The sequence below is a fragment of the Myotis nattereri genome (genome assembly GCF_964212035.1).
Source record: "Myotis nattereri genome assembly, chromosome: 17".
NCBI classification, from domain to species: Eukaryota; Metazoa; Chordata; class Mammalia; order Chiroptera; family Vespertilionidae; genus Myotis; species Myotis nattereri.
Window position 1 is genome coordinate 46,866,535 of NC_138092.1, and position 19,636 is coordinate 46,886,170.

Consider the following 19,636-nt stretch of genomic DNA (forward strand, 5'->3'; position numbering starts at 1 on the left):
TCAACCTGCGGTCGCGACCCCTTTGGCGGTCGAACGACCCTTTCACAGGGGTCGCCTAAGACCATCCTGCATATCAGATATTTACATTACGATTCATAACAGTAGCAACATTACAGTTATGAAGTAGCAACGAAAATAATGTTATGGTTGGGTCACAATATGAGGAACAACTGTGTTAAAGGGGCCAGAAGGTTGAGAACCACTGGTTTAAGGGAAATTTAAATGACTTCTTAAAGACTTGGGAACTATAAAACTAACAAACTTTCTTCAACCCATGTCATTCTTATTTTATAAACTTAAATAAACATACATGTTTTAAAAACATGTCATGTTATGTCGAAAATCCCCTATGAGCCCACAGACACGAAAGATTTTAAAAGGCATAAAACATTGCCAAAAATAGGGCAAATTAAATGTAGAGATCATACTATACCTCTCTCCTACCTTTAAATACACAATATTAAGAGACTTTGGTTAAAGATATGCATTTTCAAATAATTACTTTTCAATTAAATTAAGGACTCTTACTTATCAACCAACTTCCTTTGGTAGAAATGCTCACCCTGACATTTTTTACCTCAAGTTACTCTTTAATTATGAGAAAATAGTGCATCAAGGAAAGTAGGTAAATCTTTTAGATACATACGTATCGACAGAGAATTCCTGGCTCTTCTTCTTGCTCATACCCATGTTTCTCTATAGAAAATGCTGGCCCTGACTTTCCTTCTTCCTCTCTTGACACCTAAGTGGCAAGTCTGGAACATGGCTCCGTTTCAGGAGCTCCCCAGCCTCAAAGGAGCCCCTTGAAGACAGTGAGAAAGAGGCAGGCGCCAGGGACCCCTCAATGGGCGCCACAGCCACTACTCCTGGGGGGCCCGGGGGGTACTGAGGCAGTGTTCTCACAGTCTCAGCTCTCAGTGTCAGGAGCATAGAAACGTTCATGTAAGGTTCACGCTGGGAACAAGGAGAGCTGCAGGAGTGCCTGCTGGGAACCTTGGTGGTGCAGACGTCAAAACCACGTCTCAGAGTGTGTCCACAGCTAACCATGCTCAAGGACTACGAACTCTGCATTCTAAAAAACTGCCTCGCTGAAAAACCAGTCTCCTTAGTGAAGTTTTCACTTCCTCACACAAAGGTATACATCTTAGTACTTCATAAGTAAAATTCAAGGTAGAATTCTCTACCACTTCATATTTCCCTCCCGTCTTAATTATAAGAGTATATATTTGATCTTGACAAATTACTAGTACTTCTTTTATAAAAGGAACTAGGGGCCCAGTGCACCAATTCATGCGCTTTGAAAGGAACTGTGGGCTGCAACACTGCGGTGGTATAGGGTTGGGTCTCAGCCCATCTTCCGCATGCCCGCTTGGCCCCTCCCACTGCGGCCCCAGGTCCTCTGTCTGCTGGCAGCCCGCTCGTGCTCCCAGGAGCAGCGCCAGCCCCACTCGCACCTGCTGATGGCACGGAGCAATTGGAGCCGGTGCCAGCAGTGGGTACAAGTGGGGCGGGTACTGTCAATGGGTGCAAGTGGTGGCTGCTGCCTCAATTGCCCCTCAGGAGCAGGGGGAGATGGATAAGCCCTCAGGTGCAATCGGGGCCGGCAGTCGCCGCTTGCACCTGCTGACAGCACTGAATGATCGAGACTGGCACTGGGCACTGGCAGCCAGTGAGAGCGGGGCCGGCGCCAGCAGTAGGTGAGAGCACCAGGTGGGAGCAAAGAACTTTCAGTAACCACCAGAGGCTTGCCCTGATGACAGTGAATGGCGCCCCGCCTTGGTCTGGCGCCCCCACTCACCTACTCTACCATCCCACTGCTGCTGACACCTGCCATGTTCTGCATGCACTCCTGGTAGTCCGCGCATATCATAGCAACCGGTTGTTTGGTTGTTCTGTCATTTGGTCTATTTGCATATTAGCCTTTTACTATATAGGATACTTAAAAAGAAACTCTGTCCCAACAACTTTTCCCAGTAATGATCTTTGTTAACAGTTCTCAACAATTTATTTTACAATATTCACAAATACTTCCAAACTATTATATAGTGTGAAGAAAGCCAAAAAGCTTGAGTTAAGTGCTTTGGGGCATGTACAATAAAATCGTCTTCAAGGAATAATTAATTGCAATCATTCTCCTTTATAAATCCTGAGGAGTAAATGCTTTATTTCTTCTGGCTTTGTTTCTTGTCTGATTTTCCAAATAGTATTCCATAAGTAAAATTTAATAGGCATTATTAAAACATCCTCAAGTGTAAAATACTGTTTTGTTTCCTTCTAAAGAATAAAGTTTTACTATTTTAAGTAAAAAAGCAAAAAGAATTAAATTATAATTTCTGATAGGGTTAGTTCTATCAGTGATAAGTCCATATTTGTTGCTTATCAGAATTTTGAATGAATGAAAATATGGATAAAAAAGGGAGATTCAATAGTATGTAAACTCACAGGGTGATCTGATCATGAATTTCTCAATGGGCAGGTAATGGTGGGTAGCCATGTCCCAAGTCTATAATTTACTGAAGAGAGGGGTTTTTAGGCCGGCTAGCATGGCTCAGTGGTTGAGCATCAACCTATGAACCAGGAGGTCACGGTTCGATTCTGGTCAGGGCACATGCCTGGGTTGTGAGCTCAATCCCCAGTGTGAGGCGTGCAGGAGGCAACCGATCAATGATTCTCTCTCATCATTGATGTTTCTATCTCTCTCTCCCTCACCTTTCCTCTCTGAAATCAATAAAAATCTTTTTTTTTAAAAAAGAGAGTTATTTATGGAAGCCCTTTCCATTGTTCTTGTACATATGAGTTAACATACCTTTGTCAGAAGTAATATCCCTCTAAGGTATAGCCACCCTTAACAAAATATGCAACCTTGTTAAGTATCCTATAATCAGACCCCCACCTTGCTTTCTCTCATTCTCATGCAAAATTCCTTAATCACAAATGCAGAAAAGAAGCGGCAAAATTATTATTCTATGGAGCATTTGAGATCTTGCTCCCTGACATATGTTGTCTGTTTGGTTCAAATAAACTCTTATAAAAAGTCTCTACAGGTTTGGATGTTCTTATGTCGACAAAAGAAATAAGCAACAAAGTAAAACACAAATTAAAATATTACTTTGAAAAAAATAAAAAGGGATATGTGCCAATTTGCTGCATTTCCCTAGTGAGTTAAAAAATACTAAACTTAATAGAAAATGTATTTCTATTATTTGAACCTGGTGTTATAGGGGTACTTGCTTTATAAGTACTTGTTAAGCTGCATATCTATGCTTTCTGTACTCTCTCTTTTGTATCATATTTTAAAACAATACAGTAATTTAAGGAAAGCAGGATTCAGTCCAAGATGGCAGAGTAGGTGGAGGTTGCATTCACCTCCTCCTATTACCGCATCAAAACTGCAACTACATTACAGCACAATCAGCCTGGAGAACCACCTGAAAACTAGCTGAACAGAAAGTTTATAGCTAAGGATATAGAGAAAAACCCATGTTGAGACTGGTAAGAGGAGCAAAACAAGAAACAAGCTGACCCCGCATCCACATGTGGGCAGCTGAGAATAGAGAAATTTCTCAGTGGCAAAGGGCCCCCAGAGAAGTGACAGGTCTCTAACCTGTCATTAACAAGGTTGCATGCTGGGAAGAAGAGCCCACACAACACCTGGCTGTGAAAACCAGCAGGGATTCTGCCCTGTTGAGAAGGAAGGCTACTGGAAACCCAGGCGTCCTGTTAAAGAATGTGCACGCAAACTGGCTCACAGACACTCATACTAGACTCTGGAAAAAGGCAGTGGCTTGGAGGGTGCCAGTTATACAGGAAGAGAGTCAGCCGTGTGGCTCAGGGAAAGGGCTAGAGGAATCCCTCTCCTGTACCACTCAAGGATGCCTTCTTTCCTGGGCCAAGCACTATCCCCTCAGAGCATTAGTCTAGTGAGCTACATTAGCACCTCCCCCGACCCCCGACTCTGAGGGCCCCCCAACCCTACTCACTCAAGTATAAGTTCTGCCAGTAGCAACTAGCCTAGGGGCCATATTTCAGTGTTTCTTAAAAATCTCTCCAAGAATTCAAGCAAGCTTGGGGGGTGGGGGGTGGTTTGGGTGTGGGGGAAGGGGTGCCAGAGACACACACAGAAAGAAACACAGTTGAGTAGCTTTAGGGCAAGGGCTGCTTTCCAGCACACAACAGGTATAACTGCTCCTGCGCAGAGCCCTCCCTCGACATGGCAAAATCATGATCTGTTTTAGCCAGATGAACTCTACTGGCTCCCCCCTGACAATGCCTTGAGTCCCCACCACAATGCAAAGGTCCCCAGGCCCTGGCAGGTGACAGCTGGTCTCAAAGTACTCTGACACTTCTGTTGAGTGGCCTCAGACCCAGCCTTGGTGGCAACTACATTCACCCTTTCCTGGTGACTCCCTGGGTTCTTGCCTCATGCAATCCACGTAATGCCCAAAGTCTATTTCAGTGGCTGAACCGAATGGACAGCCAGCAGTTGGCAGAAAGCTCAGAGTTCCTTGGGCCCCAAGCCAGGGAATGGTGGCAGCTGGCCTCAGAATGCATCACAGCCCCTCCCACCCGCAACCAGTGGATCACTTTGTAGCTCCTAACAGGTTGCCCAGGGGTGGTCACAGGAAACATGTGACATTCACCTGCACTAAACTCCCTTCAAAGAGGCAGCACAGCCAACACACCAGGCGGCTGACTTCAGAGCACAAGAAAGCAGGACCTGATTACCTCCACAGGCAGCACACCCAAGGGAGGACTCAGCAGGAACCCGATTCTGCTGGGGCAAATTCTGCTTCGTGGGGTCAGCTCCTACACAGCACTCATAAATAATGGTTGTGGCCAGTCCTCACACCAGCCAGCATGAGGGTAAACTAGACCCACAAATATGCAAACAGCAATAAAGGTTCAACTACAACAGGAGGGCACACACAATGCACACAAGGAACATTCCTGGAGCACCCAGATCAGGGCATAAGGGAGACAGTGCACCTGGGCCACACAGGACAGAAAGTACATATGGCCACTATATCAAAACTAGAGACACAGCGGATCTACCTAATACATATGAACACCCACAGAGACGCAACCAAAATGAGAGGCAACGATTAAAACCAAGTCCCCAGGCGGTGGCTGCTTGGGACAAAAGGCGGACCGATTGGCGGGGAGGGAGTGGGGCACGGCCAAGCCGGACCGGGGCTCCGCATGCAGCAGCTGCCCTCACCGCAGTCTTGCGGAGTTGAGCCCACCAGCTAACTCGAGCCAATAGTCCGCAGCCATCAGGTGGGTGTCCAGGAGGCAGTGGTGCAGGGAGGGGCTGGACGCAGAAAAGTGGCACCGCGGGGGGCACGGTGTTGGCTGCCCCGCTCCTGGGCTGGGAGGTGGTGGCCCAGGGCCCCGCGTCTACTTTCAGAGCCCCCACTGATGCTGCAGGCGTGGACAACGATGGCCCAGTGAGGTGCCAAGAGAAGGTCACGGTCAAGTATGACCGCAAGGAGTTACAGAAGCGCCTCAACCTGAAACAGCTCACTCGCCTCTACAACTGCCAAGAAGAGGAGATCCCGGAGCTGGAGATTGATGTGGACAAACTCCTGGACATGGACAGTGATGATACCCAGGCTGCCAGGGTCAGGGAGCTGCTGGTTGACTGTTACCAAACCCACTGAGGCCTTCATCTCTGGCTTGCTGGACAAGATCTGGGGCATGCAGAAGCTGAGCACACCCCAGAAGAATTAAGGGTCCTCAACCCAGGTGAAAGGTGGCTCTCACAGGACAATCGCTGCCCCTGACCTCGTAGCAACAGCAATACCAAGGGGCACTGCAGCCAGGCTTGGTGGCATGAGCAGGGCTACCTGTGCCCTTCACTTAGGGGCCTCTTCCCTGCCCCCCTGTTTTCCATTTTGGGTTTTTAAAATTATTATTATTAAAGTATGGGACTTAAAATGTCACAAATTAAATAACAATAAAAATCTCCAGGGGAAAAAAAACCTAAATGAAATAGAAGTGGGCAAACTATCAGATACAGAGTTCAAAACAATGGTTTTTGTTTTTTTTTAAATGTATTTTATTGATTTTTTACAGAGAGGAAGGGAGAGAGATAGAGAGTTAGAAACATCGATGAGAGAGAAACATCGATCAGCTGCCTCCTGCACATCTCCCACTGGGGATATGCCCGCAACCCAGGTACATGCCCTTGACCGGAATCGAACCTGGGACCCTTCAGTCCGCAGGCCGACGCTCTATCCACTGAGCCAAACTGGTTTCAGCAAAAACAATGGTTTTTAAAGGTGCTCAAAAAATTAGTGAGAAAGTCAACAGTATAAAAGAAGACATAGAAACCATAAGAAGAACCAGTAACTAAAATGAAGAATACACTAAAAGGAATTAACAACAGATTCGATGAAGCAGAGGATCAAATTAGCAATTGGGAAGATAAGCAATCAAAGCAGAAAACAGAAGAAAAAAAGAAAATGAGGACCGTCCTGGCCAGGTGGGTCAGCTGGTTGGAGTGTTGCCCTGTACACCAAAAAGTTGCAGGTTAGATTCCTGGTCAGAGGAATCTATGTTGTGGGTTCCTTTCCTGGTTGGGATAAATAACCGCATAATGGAGGCAACCAACTGATGTTTCCCTCTCACATCAATGTTTCTCTATCTATCTCTATCTCTCTCTTCCTCTCACCCCCCTCTATAAAAGTCAATAAAAATACATCCTTGGGTGAGCATTAAAAATAAAGAAAGAAAAAAAATGAGGACAGTTTAAGGGAAATCTGGAACACCGAGAGTAACAACAACTGTATCATAGAGGAAAAAACAAGGGATTGAGAACCTAGTTGAAAAAATAATGACTGAAAACCTCCTTAATCTGGTGAAGAAAAAGGGTTTTCAGTCAGTTCACTATCCAGTAAGTTCAGAGAGTCCCAAACAAGATGAACCCAATGAGGGCCAAACAAGACATATCATAAATGCAGCAACAGAAAGACCTAGAAGGGAGCTCCCATAGTATTGTCAGCTGATTTCTCAACACAAATTTTTTACATCAGAAGAAACTGGCACATAATATTCAAAGTGATGAAAAGAACCTACAACTGAGATTATTCTACCCAGCAAGGTAATCTTATCTAATAACAGACACACATGCAAATTAACCATCCCTCCTCTATGCTCACCAGCCAATCAGGAGAGTATGCAAATTAACCCAACAAAGATGGTGGTTAATTTGCATACATAGGGGCGAAGCGGCTGAGCGAAGACTGAAGGCTCCATCTGGAGCCGTGAAGACTGAAGGCTACATCCGGAGCCACAAAGACTGAAGGCTCCGGCTGGAGTGAAGGCCTGGGTCCTGGGTGCCGGAGGAAAACCGGTGCCGGCAGCCAGGGGAAGGGAAGGCCTATTGCACGAATCTCTTCATGCAACAGGCCTCTAGTCATTTATAATTGAAGAAGAAATAAAGCTGAAACCGGTTTGGCTCAGTGGATAGAGCGTCGGCCTGCGGACTAAAGGGTCCCAGGTTCGATTCCTGTCAAGGGCATGTACCTGGGTTGCGGGCACATCCCCAGTAGGGGATGTGCAGGAGGCAGCTGATCGATGTTTCTCTCTCATCAATGTTTCTAACTTTCTATCTCTCTCCCTTCCTCTCTGTAAAAAATCAATAAAATATATTTTTTTAAAAAAAAGAAAGAAATAAAGATGTTCCCAAGCAAGAAAAAGCTAAAGGAGTTCATCACCACCAAATCAGTATTATAAGAATAGCTAAAGAGGCTTCTTCAAGAATAAGGGGGAGCCCCAGTGGTGTGGCTCAGTTGGTAGGGTGTCATCCTGTGCACCAAAAGGTGGATGGTTTGATTCCCAATCAGAGCTCATGCCCAGATGTGGGCTCAATCCCTGTTAGGGGGCACAGAGGAAGCAATCAATCGATGTTTCACTCTCACATTGATGTTTCTCTCTCTCTCCCTCTCCCTTCCTCTCTTTCTAAGAAATCAATAAAAAATATTTTAAGAAATAAGGGGGGTATCATAAGTATAAGTAACAAAATTGCAATAACTATATACCTATGAATAATCACTTCAAATGTAAATTAATTAAATGCTCTAATCAAAAGATAAAAGGTAGTTGAATAAGAAAACAAAACCCATACATATACTGTCTACAGAGACCTACATCAGATCAAAAGACACAGACTGACTCAAAGTAAAGAAAAGGAAAAAGATAGTAATGCAAAAGAAAAAAAAATCTGGGGTAGCAATAATTATAAAAAAACAGACTTTAAAAGAAAGGCTATACATAGAGGTAAAGAAATTACATAATAATAAAGGTATAAATGCAAAAAAAGGATATAACCCTTATAAACACTTATGCACCCAACATAGGAGCACTTAAATATATAAAGCAAATATTGATGCACATAAAGGGAGAGGGTCACAGTATACAGTCATAGTAGGTGACTTTAATACTCCATAGACATCAATGGAGAGATCCAGACAGAAACTCAACAAGGAAACAGCGGTCTTAAAGAACATATATACCAAGCAAATTTATTTCACATTTTTTTATGCCATATTTTTTTACCCATGATCTCAGATGCCAGTGCAATTCTTACCTGAAAGTGTCTTTTGGTAAGAAACACACTGATGTCTCCACAAGGAAATGGCAGATCTCTCTCGATTCTGCAGTCCATTTAGTCTTTCTGCTAGCCCGCCCCTGTTTAATGAATTACAATATATTAAGCTGAAAGAAAAGCTTCAAAATTGTTGCAACATCTACATTTTTTACCCTCCAACCAGAGACAAATACATAAAACATTCAAGTTTTAACTTATTTGACATTACATTCTTTTCCTCCTAGGTCAGTAACCCACTTCTTAAAGATATCTTAGAAGCTCAGTTTTCTGATTCATAGAAATATGGGCTACCCTAAGATCAGTTTAACTTCTTTCTTAGTTTACTTATTCTGTAAATATGTACCAATTACTCTTGTTCTACATAGGAAAGTGCTAGGTGCAAGGGATACAAAAAAGGCAATGAGCTATGCCGCTGGGGTAGAGAGGGACTTATAATCTGTTCAGTAGACAGTGGGAAACAATTAAATGTAAAGTTGGTTCAGATTTGTAGTCACTAATAAAACCTGATAGGTGTAATCCTATCTAATAAAAGAGAAACATGGTAAATTAGCGTACGACCACTACCCTTCCCATTGGCTAATCAGGGCGATATGCAAATTAATTGCCAGGCAAGATGGCAGCCGGCAGCCAGGCAGCTGGAAGTGAACATGAGGCTTGCTTACTTCAGTGACGGAGGACTCCAACGTTCCCCGCCTGCCGCTGCCGGCCTCTGTGCTGCAACTCTAAGCAACTATGTTACAAATATAGAAGCTAAACAAAACCCAGAAACCTGCTTTAGTCACCGGGCTTCAGCCAGCAGGATCGCAACATTGTTTCAAATACAGAAGGTAAACAAAGGCCAGAAACCTGCTTTCAGCAGCAGAGGCCTCAGAGCTGGAGCCAGAGCTAAAGCTGGCCCAGAATAAAAAAATAAAAATAAAAAAAGAACAGATATCAACATCTACCTCATACATGATATATCAGAGTTGAAAGAGAGGATAATGAAATTCACCAATATTACAGAACTAGCCAGATAAGGAAATAGTTGTTGAAACCAGAAAGGACTTACCACATTGCCTGGCATTCAAAATATGTTATTCATTAGTGTTACTAATTTTTAGAAATGATTTCTATTTTCACCCTATACTCTTTCTACAATGACTTAAACATCATTTTAATACATTATATATTATATATATTATCATTACTACCTACTTTGTTTTCCCATAGGCACTTACCTACACTAATAAAAGACAAAGATGCTAATTGACCATACCTTCGCTACATTCATCAGCCAATCAGAAGAGTATGCAAATTAACCCAACAAAGATGGCTGTTAAATTTGAATACTGCAGGCAGATCCCGCTGCGCTGCCCCGCCTGGGACCGGCGGCAGGCCCACCCCAGCATGGGATCCGGGCCTGCCGTGTGCGGGGCGGGTGGCAGTGAGATCCCCAGCCACCACCCGCCCCAGTGCAGGATCCGGACCTGCCGTGTGTGGGGCAGGGCGGGCCGGGTGGGCAGGGCAGGGGGCAGCGTGATCCTGAGCCACCACCCGCCCCAGCGTGGGATCCGGGCCTGCCATGTGTGGGGCGGGGCGGGCGGAGTGGGCAGCAGCGAGATCCCCAGCCGCCTCCCGCCCCAGCGTGGGATCCGGGCCTGCCGTGTGCGGCCCGGGGTGGGGGGGTGGGCGGTTGCACGATCCCGAGCCGCCACCCGACCCAGAGCAGGATCCGGGACTGCCATCTGCGACTGGGGGAGACGGGACAGGCACCGTGGGATTTGGCGTGCCATCTGCCACCAGGGGAGCGAGCCTAAGCCAGCAGGTGGTTATCTCCCGAGGGGTCCCAGACTGTGAGAAGGCACAGGTTGGGCTGAGGGCCCCCCCCCCCCCCGCCAGTGCACAAATTTTTGTGCACCGGGCTTCTAGTTTTCCTATAAGCACCAATTATTTCTGAATATGTGTGTGTTAAATTTTTTAAAAATTCTCATAAAAACATGCCAAAGAACCTCTACTTTACATATGTCTACCTCTACCTAATATATGTGAACTCTTCTACATATAATTCTGTTTATGTGAAGTAACTCATGTATACTCCTGCTCTAAACAATACTATGAAAGTAGGTACTACTGTCATCCTCATTCTACAGATGATAAACTGAGGCACTGGGTATTAAACACCAGCACAAGATGAGGCATCTGATGTGCAGCAGAGCTATAGGCACAAACAGGCAGCTGACTCTAGAGTTCACAAACTTAGCCTCAATGATATACCTACTGTCTCAAAAAGAACTACTTAAAAAGATGTTCTTAATATAATAAACAAAACATTGTATTCTTTGCACAATGATCTAGATAATTATTTTTCAAATGTTTTTTTCAAACCAACGACTTAAGAGATAAGAAGACAAAATATAATCTGAAAGGATATGGTTAAAGTCAAGTCCTCTATCCCATGAATAAACTGTAGGAGCTATAGGGCAAAAGGTAAAAAAAAATGAAGAACAGTTCTCTATATGTGGAATTATCTGGAGCGCTAAGATAGAATCAGCATTTTACACTTGGTGTTAGTCATTAGGGGCTACACTGGTGCCTCACAAAATACTTCTGCTCCAATCTGCCCAGAGAATTCCTTTAGAAAGTTCCGATCAGATGCACCAGAACTTAAGAATGTAAACACCATGATTTCTAATCAACAATCTTCATTCTAATAAAAATCTCTTAGCATTAAAAAAAAAGATGTCAGGAGATCCAAGACGACGGCAGACCAAGTGGATGTTACACTCACCTCCTCCCAAACCAACATGGAATTACAAATAAAATATAGAACAGTCCACCTGAATAACAACTGAAGACTAGCTGACCATAAGTCTTATAACCAAGGATTTACAGGAGAAGCCACATTGAGGCTGATAGAAAGGGCAATACATGAGAAGGGCTGGCCCCGCTCCCACAGGCGGTGGCTGAGATTCTGGAGAGATATGACAGTTGCAAAGGTTCTCCCTGAGGAGCATGGGATCTCAACCTCAGGCCAAGCTCCACAGCCTATTGCACCAGACACCTGGCTGTGAAAGTCAGTGATCCTGTCTGCCAGAGAGATGGGAGCCTGCAAAAGACATGGGCACCCTCCTGAAGGGCCAACGCACAAAATCTCATTTGCACTCACCCTGGGCTCTGGAGGAGGCAGGGTGGGACAGACTGGAGTTGTGTGAGCACGGACTGGGGTTGGTGGCTCTGGGGAGAGAAGTGAGGACAGCAGCCAAGACCTCTGTGCTGAGTTATTCTCTCACACCACAGACCCCATTTATCTTGGATGAAGCCCTCCCTTCTGTGTGGCATCATCCTGGGGGGAAATAATAACCCAGCCCTCTAAACTCCATATACCCCAAGCTGCAAAGCTCATGCCCTGCTGAGGAGTCAGCTGCCAGGGCCGGGGTATAGAGATCTGGGCAGACTCAGGGGGTGTCAGTAACTGAGTGGTGTGGCTTTGGGACAGAGGTCATTCACTCCACTTAACCCTGGATCTGACTGGTGACTACCTCTCATGGGAGATCCAACAGCCCCATGTTCTGGGCTCCAGGTGGCCCCACTCTCTCACTGACTAGGTCTGGGCAGAAGCTCGGACAGACTGAGCTGTGTGGCTCTGGGGCAGGGGCCAGTCCTCCTACCTTCCCTCAAGCCTGATCAGCACTTCCCCCTCATGGGAGATCCACTGGCCTCACCCTTCTGACTCTGGGCAGCCGTGCCCTGTTGAGCTCAAGCTCCTGGCAGAATCCTGCACAGACTAAGTTGTGTTGCTCTAGGTTGGGGGCCATGTTTCCTACAAATGCCCGACCAGTGCAGAGCCTTCCATTCATGCAGCCAAATCTTGGTCTGCTTTGGACTGATAAACGCTGCTAGCCTCACTCTGACAACACCCTGAGACCCCCGCCCCACCACAAAGGTCAGCGGACACCCTGCAGGTAGAAGCCAGACTTGATATATCCTGGGGCATTTGCTGAATGGCCTCAGACCTAGTACGGACACTGAGTTTGAAGCTGTATCATCCTGGTGACTCACTGAGAAAGTACCTCATTCAACTCCAGCAACACCAGAGCGTCTTTAGTGACTGGCCCAGCTGTCAAGTGGAGGCAGATGTCAGGGTGCCTTATGACTTTTGCTGACCTGTCCCTATGCCAAGTGCTGGTAAAAGCAGTTTGCACACCCAGACACAGCAGAGACAGTAATCCACAAAGTGTCGATCACTTTGTAGCTCCAAACAGGTTCCCAGGGCGAGTCACAGTCAGAGTCTGAAATTGACCTGCATCAGAGTACCTACCAAGAGGTCCAAGAATCAACAAACCCAGTAGCCAGCTTCAAACAACATCAGAGCAGGATCCAACTAACTTCACAAGCAGCATAACCAAAGAAAGATCTTGGCAGGCATCAAACCCTGCTGAGGTGAATTCTGCTTCGTGTGGTCAGCATCTACAAAACAGCTCATACACTGTAGTTGGGGTCAATCCTCACAGTCAGCAACCTGAGGGTTGACCCCACAGAACTGGCCAATAGCAATCAAGACTCAATTACAACAGAAGGATCCACATAACACACACAAGAGACATTCCTTGAGCACTCATTTCAAAGGATCAAGAAAACTGTGCCAGTGGGTCCCAGAATAAATCTACTATATAAGGCTACCCTATGAAGAATGAGAGCCACAGCAGATCTACATAATGCATAGAAACAAACATACACAGGCAACCAAAATAGGGAGACAAAGAAACATGCCCCAAGTAAAAGAACAGGGGAATTCTCAAGAAAAAGAGCTAAATGAAATGGAAGCAAGGAATTCATCAGATATAGAGTTTTAAAAAATGGTTATAATGATATACAAGGAAATTAGTTAAAGTTTAACAGAGAGATAGCAAGCATAGAAAAGGACATGGAAACCACAAAAATGAAGCAATCAGAAATAAAGAATACAATATCAGAGGTGAAGAATATGCTAGAAAACATAAACAGCGGGTTGGATGAAGCAGAAGCTCGAATCAGTGATTTGGAAGACAAGGTAGCAGAAAACATACTATCAAAGCAGAAAAATAAAAAATGAATTTTAAAAAATGAGGAAAGCCTGGCCAGTGTGCTCAGTGGTAGAGGGTTGGCTTATGAACCAGGAGGTCATGTTTGATTCCCAGTTAGGGCATGTGCTAGGGTTGCAGGCTCGATTCTTGGTAGGGGGCTTGCAGGAAGCAGCCAATCAATCATTCTCTCTCATCATTCATGTTTCAATCTCTCTATCTCTCTCCCTTCCTCTCTGTAATCAATAAACATATTTTTTAAATAAATAAATGAAAGAAAGAAAGAAAGAAAGAAAGAAAGAAAGAAAGAAAGAAAGAAAGAAAAAAAGATAAAGGTACCTTTGGAAAAAACATGAAACATGACCACATCCACATCTTAGGGGTACCTGAAGGGGGTAAGAAAGAGCAAAGGATCAAGAATCTTTCTGAAGAAGTAATGACAGAAAACTTCCCTAACCTGGTGAAAGAAAAAGATACACAAATCCAGGAAACGCAGAGTCCCGATCAAGATGAAGTGAAAGAGGCCAACACCAACACACATCCCAACTAAAATGCCAAAAGTTAAAGACAAAGAGAGAATCTTAAAAGAGGCAAGAAGAAAGCAATTAGGTACCCCCCACCCCCCCCCAAAAAAAAAACAAAAAAAAAACTTCCCATAAGATTGGGGAAGCTTTATTTTAGGTAACTATTTGCTTTTCTCCTGCTTTTTTTAAAAATATAATTCTTTATTATTGAAAGTATTACATATGTCCTACTTTTCCCCCAATTGGCCGCTTCCTGCCCACTCCAGCCCCCCACCCCAGGCCTTCAGCATCCTATTGATTATGTCCATGGCTTATGCATATATGCATACAAGGTTTTTGGTTGATTACCTCCCACGCACCTTGTCCCTCCTTCCCTCCAAAATTCTGCACTCTGTTCCATGTTTCCACTCCATTCATCAGTTTATTTTGTTACTTAGATTCCACATATGAGTGTGATCATGTAAATACTTGTCTTTCCCTGAAAGACTTATTTCACTTAGCATGATACTTTCCAGGTCCCTCCGTGCTGTCTCAAAAGGTAAGAGATTCTTTTTTACTGCTGCATAATATTCCATGGTAGAAAGTACCACAGATTTTTTTATCCATTCATCTACTAGTGGGCACTTGGGTTGTTCCCAGATCTTTGCTATTGTAAATTGTGCTGCTATGAACATAGGGGTGCATATATTCTTTCTGATTGGTGTTTCATCCTCTTGCTTCTTTTAAGATTATATTGCTTCCTCAGATACTGTATTCTTCATTTCTGACTGGTTTATTTATTTAAAAATATGTTTTTATTGATTTCAAAGAGAGGAAGGGAGAAGGAAAAGAGAGCAAGACATATATATTGTATCAAAAAAAACATTTCAGGCCAGAAGTTATTGGCTTGAAATATTGAAAGTGATGAAAAGCAAGAACCTACAACCAGGACTATATACCCAGCACGGCTATAATTTAAAACTGAAGGAGAGTGCTCACTTCGAGGGCACGTGTACTGAAACTGGAATGAGACAAAGATTAGCATGCCCCCTGAGCAAGGAGGACATGCAGATTCATGAAGTGTTCCACATTTAAAAAATAAAAATAATGCCGTCCCAGAAAAAGAAAGCTAAAGAAGTTCTTTACCACCAAACCACTATTAAAGATATAAGGTTGAAGAAAGAAGAAAAAATTAAAAAGACAAGACAAAGATGAAGAAGGAGGAAAGGAGGAGAAAGAGGAAAAAGAGGAAGAAGAGGAGGAGGAGGAAAAGGAGAAGAATGATGATGAACATAATTAAAAGACTAAAATGGTAATAAATATATACCTATCAATTACCACTTTAATTGTAAATGGCTTAAATGCTGTAATCAAAAGTCATATGGTAGCTGAATGGATAAAAGAGACAAACCTCGGAAGGAAAGATACACACAGACTAAAAATAAAGAGATGGAAAAGAGATTATCTCATGCCAATAAAAATGAAAAAAAAAAAAGCTGTGGAGCAACACTTATATTTGACAAAATAGACTTCTAAACTAAGCCTATACTAAGAGACAAAGAAGGACAGTACATAAGGAAAAAGGGAACAATCCAACAAGTGGATATAACCTTTGAAAACATTTCTGTACCCAAAAGAGGAGCACGTAAATATATAAAGCATATATTGATGGGCATTTAATAAGAGAACATCAGTAAAACAGGCATAGTAGAAAATTTTAACACCTCAATGACTAGATGTTCCAGGCTGATAATCAACAAGAAATAATGTCCTTAAATGACACACTAGATAAATGGATTTAATTGATATCTTCAGAGCATCTCACTCCAAAGATTAGCAGAATATACATTATTTTTGAGTGTACAGGGAACATTTTCTAGGATAGACCACATATTAGGACACAAAACAAGTCTCAATAAACTTAAGAAGAGTGAAAACATATCAAACATCTTGTCTGACCATACTATTATGAAACTAGAAATTAATCAAAAGAAAAAAACAAAAAAAATCACAAAAAACTCAAGATATGGAAATTAAATAAAATGCTATTAAACAATGAATGGGTTAACAATGAGATCAAGGAAGAAGCCAAAAGATATCTTGAAACAAATGAAAATGAGAACACAACAACCCAAAATCTATATGATATCACAAAAGTAGTTCTAAGAAGGAAAGTCATGGAATTACAGGGCTATTTCTAGAAACAAGAAAAATCTCCAACAATCTAACTTTACACTTAAAGGAACTAGGAAAAGAACAACAAAGAAAGCCCAAAGAGTCTAAAAAAATAATAGAAAAGATCAATGAAACCAATAGCTGGTTGAAAAGATAAAGTTGAAAAAGCTTTAAAAAGACTCAAGACACAGAAACCATGCCATCTTGAAGGGGGGGAACAGCAGCGGCTAGGGGCAGAGCCTCACCACCATCCAGATTGGCCTTCGACACCACCACAGACCCACGCAGTGAGCCACAAACCAGCAGAACCTCACAAGGGACCCCCGCTGAAGACTTTGGGGACCCCACACAGTGAGTCGCATACTTGAACGCCACCCCCACCATGGTGAGTCACAGAGTTGCACACCACCCCTGCTGTGGGCTGTGGGACCATGAGGTGAGCTGCACACCAGTGAGACCTCGCAGATGATCCCCACCACAAGAGCCCGGAACCCAAGCACATCCACAACAGCTTGCACAACGAGGTGGGGGGTGAGCCACATAATCAGACAACCTGTGAGGAGACTCCATTCATGAAAGGACAATAACATTCAAGACCCAAATATATAAGGAGAACCCAAATAACTCAAGTAGGAGGCTTTCCTAGAAAAGCCAGCTAAGAAGATCTGAGAGACTACACCACTGGGTCCCACAAAACACCTACTACATAGGACTACCCCCAAAATCTGGGTGGAAAAAAAAAATCTGGGTGGCATAGTAGTTTGATCTAAGATATAGAAACAAATACAAAGGAACAGCGAAAATGGGGAGACAAAGAAACAATTCCCAAAGGAAAGACAAGGAACTAAATAAAATGGAGGCAAGTAATTTATCAGATAAAGAATTCAAAGTAATGCTCAAACATCTGGCTGAGAATTACAAGCAACTCAATGAGAATTATAAGCAGCTGTATAAGAAATACACCAACATAGATAAGAATCAAGAGGAAATGAAGAATGGCATAGCTGTAATAAAGGGCAGCTGGGAGGGTTTCAACAGTTCAGCGAGTTAGAAGACAGGGTAAAAAAAACAACACCCAATCAGAGCAGCAATTGGGGAAAAGAATTAAAAAGCAGGAGGAGGGTATAAGGGAGCTTTGGGACAACATGAAACGAAACAACATCTGCATAATAGGGGTGCCAGAAGGAGACGAAGCTGGGCAATGAACAGAAAACCTGTTTAAAAAAATAATGACAGAAAACTTCCCTGACTTGGGGAAGAAAAAAGTCACACAAGTCCAGGAAACACAGAGAATCCCAAACAAGATGAACCCAAAAAGACTCACACCAAGGTACATCATAATTAAAATAGCAAAGAATCTTAAAGGCTAAAGACAAAGAATTTTAAAGGCTACAAGAGGAAGACAGAAAGTTACCTACAAGGGATCTCCCATTAGACCAGTGATTCTCAACCTTCCCAATGCCACAACCCTTTAATACAGTTCCTCATGTTATGGTGACCCCCAACCATAAAATTATTTTCATTGCTACTTCATAACTGTAATCTTGCGACTATTATGAATCGTAATGTAAATATCTGATATGCAGGATGTATTTAGGCGACCCCTGTGAAAGGGTTGTTTGGCCCCCAAAGGGATCGCGACCCATAGGTTGAGAACCGCTGCATTAGACTATCAACTGATTTCTCAACAGAAACACATTCAGCCAGAAGAGAGTGGCATGACATATACAAAGTAATGAAAAGGGACGGAATCCAAGACTACTCTATCCAGCAAGGCTATCATTCAAAATTGAAGGTGAAATCAGGAGCTTCAAAGATAAAAAAAAAAAAAAAGGAGTTTATCACCACCAAACCAGCAATACAAGAAATCCTAAAGTGGCTTTTGTAAAAAGAAGGAATAGAAAGAGAGGGAGAAACACAGGCATAAAGAATAAAAATGGCAACAAAAAAGTACCCATCAATAATAACCTTAAACGTAAATGGTTTAAATGCTCCAATCAAAAGATATAGGATAACTGAATGGATAAGAAAACATGACCCATCTATATGCTGCCTATAAGAGACCCATCTCAGAACAAAGGACTCACACAAACTGAAAGTGAAGGGATGGAAAGAAATTGGTCAAGCAAATGGAGAGGAAAAAAAAGTTGGGGTAGCAATAATTATATCTGAAAAAATAGACCTCAAAGTGAATACAATAACAAGAGATAAGGAAGGCCACTTCATAATACTAAAGGAATCGATACAAGAGGATATAACTCCTCTAAACATATATTCACCCAATACAGGCGCATACAAATACATAAAAAAATTTCTGGAAGATATAAACGGAGAGATCGACAGCAATATAATCATAGTAATGGACTTTAATACCCATTGACATCACTGGATAAATCCTCTAGACAAAAAAATCAACAAGGTAAAAGCAATCCTAAACGACTCACTAGATCAGATGGAACTAATTGACATCTTCAGAACATTTCACCCCAAAGCTACGGAATATACATTCTTCTCAAGTGTATATGGGATATTTTCAAAGACAGACCACATGTTAGGACACAGCCTAAGTCTCTACAAATTCAAGAAGATTGAAATCATATCAAGCATCTTCTCAGACCACAATGGCATAAAGTTAGAAATCATTTTTTTGAATTAAAAATTCAAAAACAATCAAAGACATGGAAGCTAAATAGTATGCTATTAAACAATGAATGGGTTACCAAAGAGATCAAAGAATAAATAAAAAACATCATGGAAACAAATGACAATGAAAACAAAACAATCCAAAAATCTATGGGACACAGTGAAAGCAATTCTGAGAGGGAAATTCATAGTACTACAGGCCTACTTCAAAAAAGAAGAAAAAGTTGTAATAACTTATCTACACTACAACTTAAAGAATTAGAATGGGAGCAAAAAGAGAAGACCATAGTAAGTGGAAGGAAGAAAATAATAAAGATCAGAGTGGAAATAAGTGACATAGAGACCAAAAAAATACAAAAGATCAATAAAACCAAGAGCTGGTTCTTTAAAAGGATAAACAAGATTGATGAACCTCAAACCAGACTCACCAAGAAACAAAGAGAAAGGACCCAAATAAACAAAATCCAGAATAGAAAGAGTTGAAGTTAACAACTGACCCCACAGAAATACAAAGGATCGTAAAAAAATACTATGAACAATTCTATTCGAACAAACTGGACAACCTTGATGAAACAGACAAATTCCTAGAAAAATACAATCTTCTAAACTCAATGAGAAAGAATCAGAAAACCTGAATAGGCTGATAACTACTGATGAAATTGAAG

At 42.7% G+C, this 19,636-nt stretch overlaps 1 protein-coding gene and 1 pseudogene across 2 annotated transcripts in view; one reads left to right on the forward strand and one right to left on the reverse strand.

Annotated features, from left to right (window-relative positions):
• Positions 1–19,636, reverse strand: part of SPIDR (scaffold protein involved in DNA repair) — a 273,150-nt gene that overhangs the window by 179,964 nt on the left and 73,550 nt on the right. Inside the window, exon 7 of the mRNA XM_081110967.1 lies at positions 8,591–8,691. Coding sequence (XP_080967093.1) covers positions 8,591–8,691 — 101 coding nt within the window. The remainder of the gene's footprint in view (positions 1–8,590; positions 8,692–19,636) is intronic.
• LOC308533227 (protein phosphatase 1 regulatory subunit 14B-like) lies at positions 1,573–5,730 on the forward strand (annotated as a pseudogene). The gene is made up of 2 exons: positions 1,573–1,697; positions 5,264–5,730. The product of its transcript is annotated as a protein phosphatase 1 regulatory subunit 14B-like (transcript).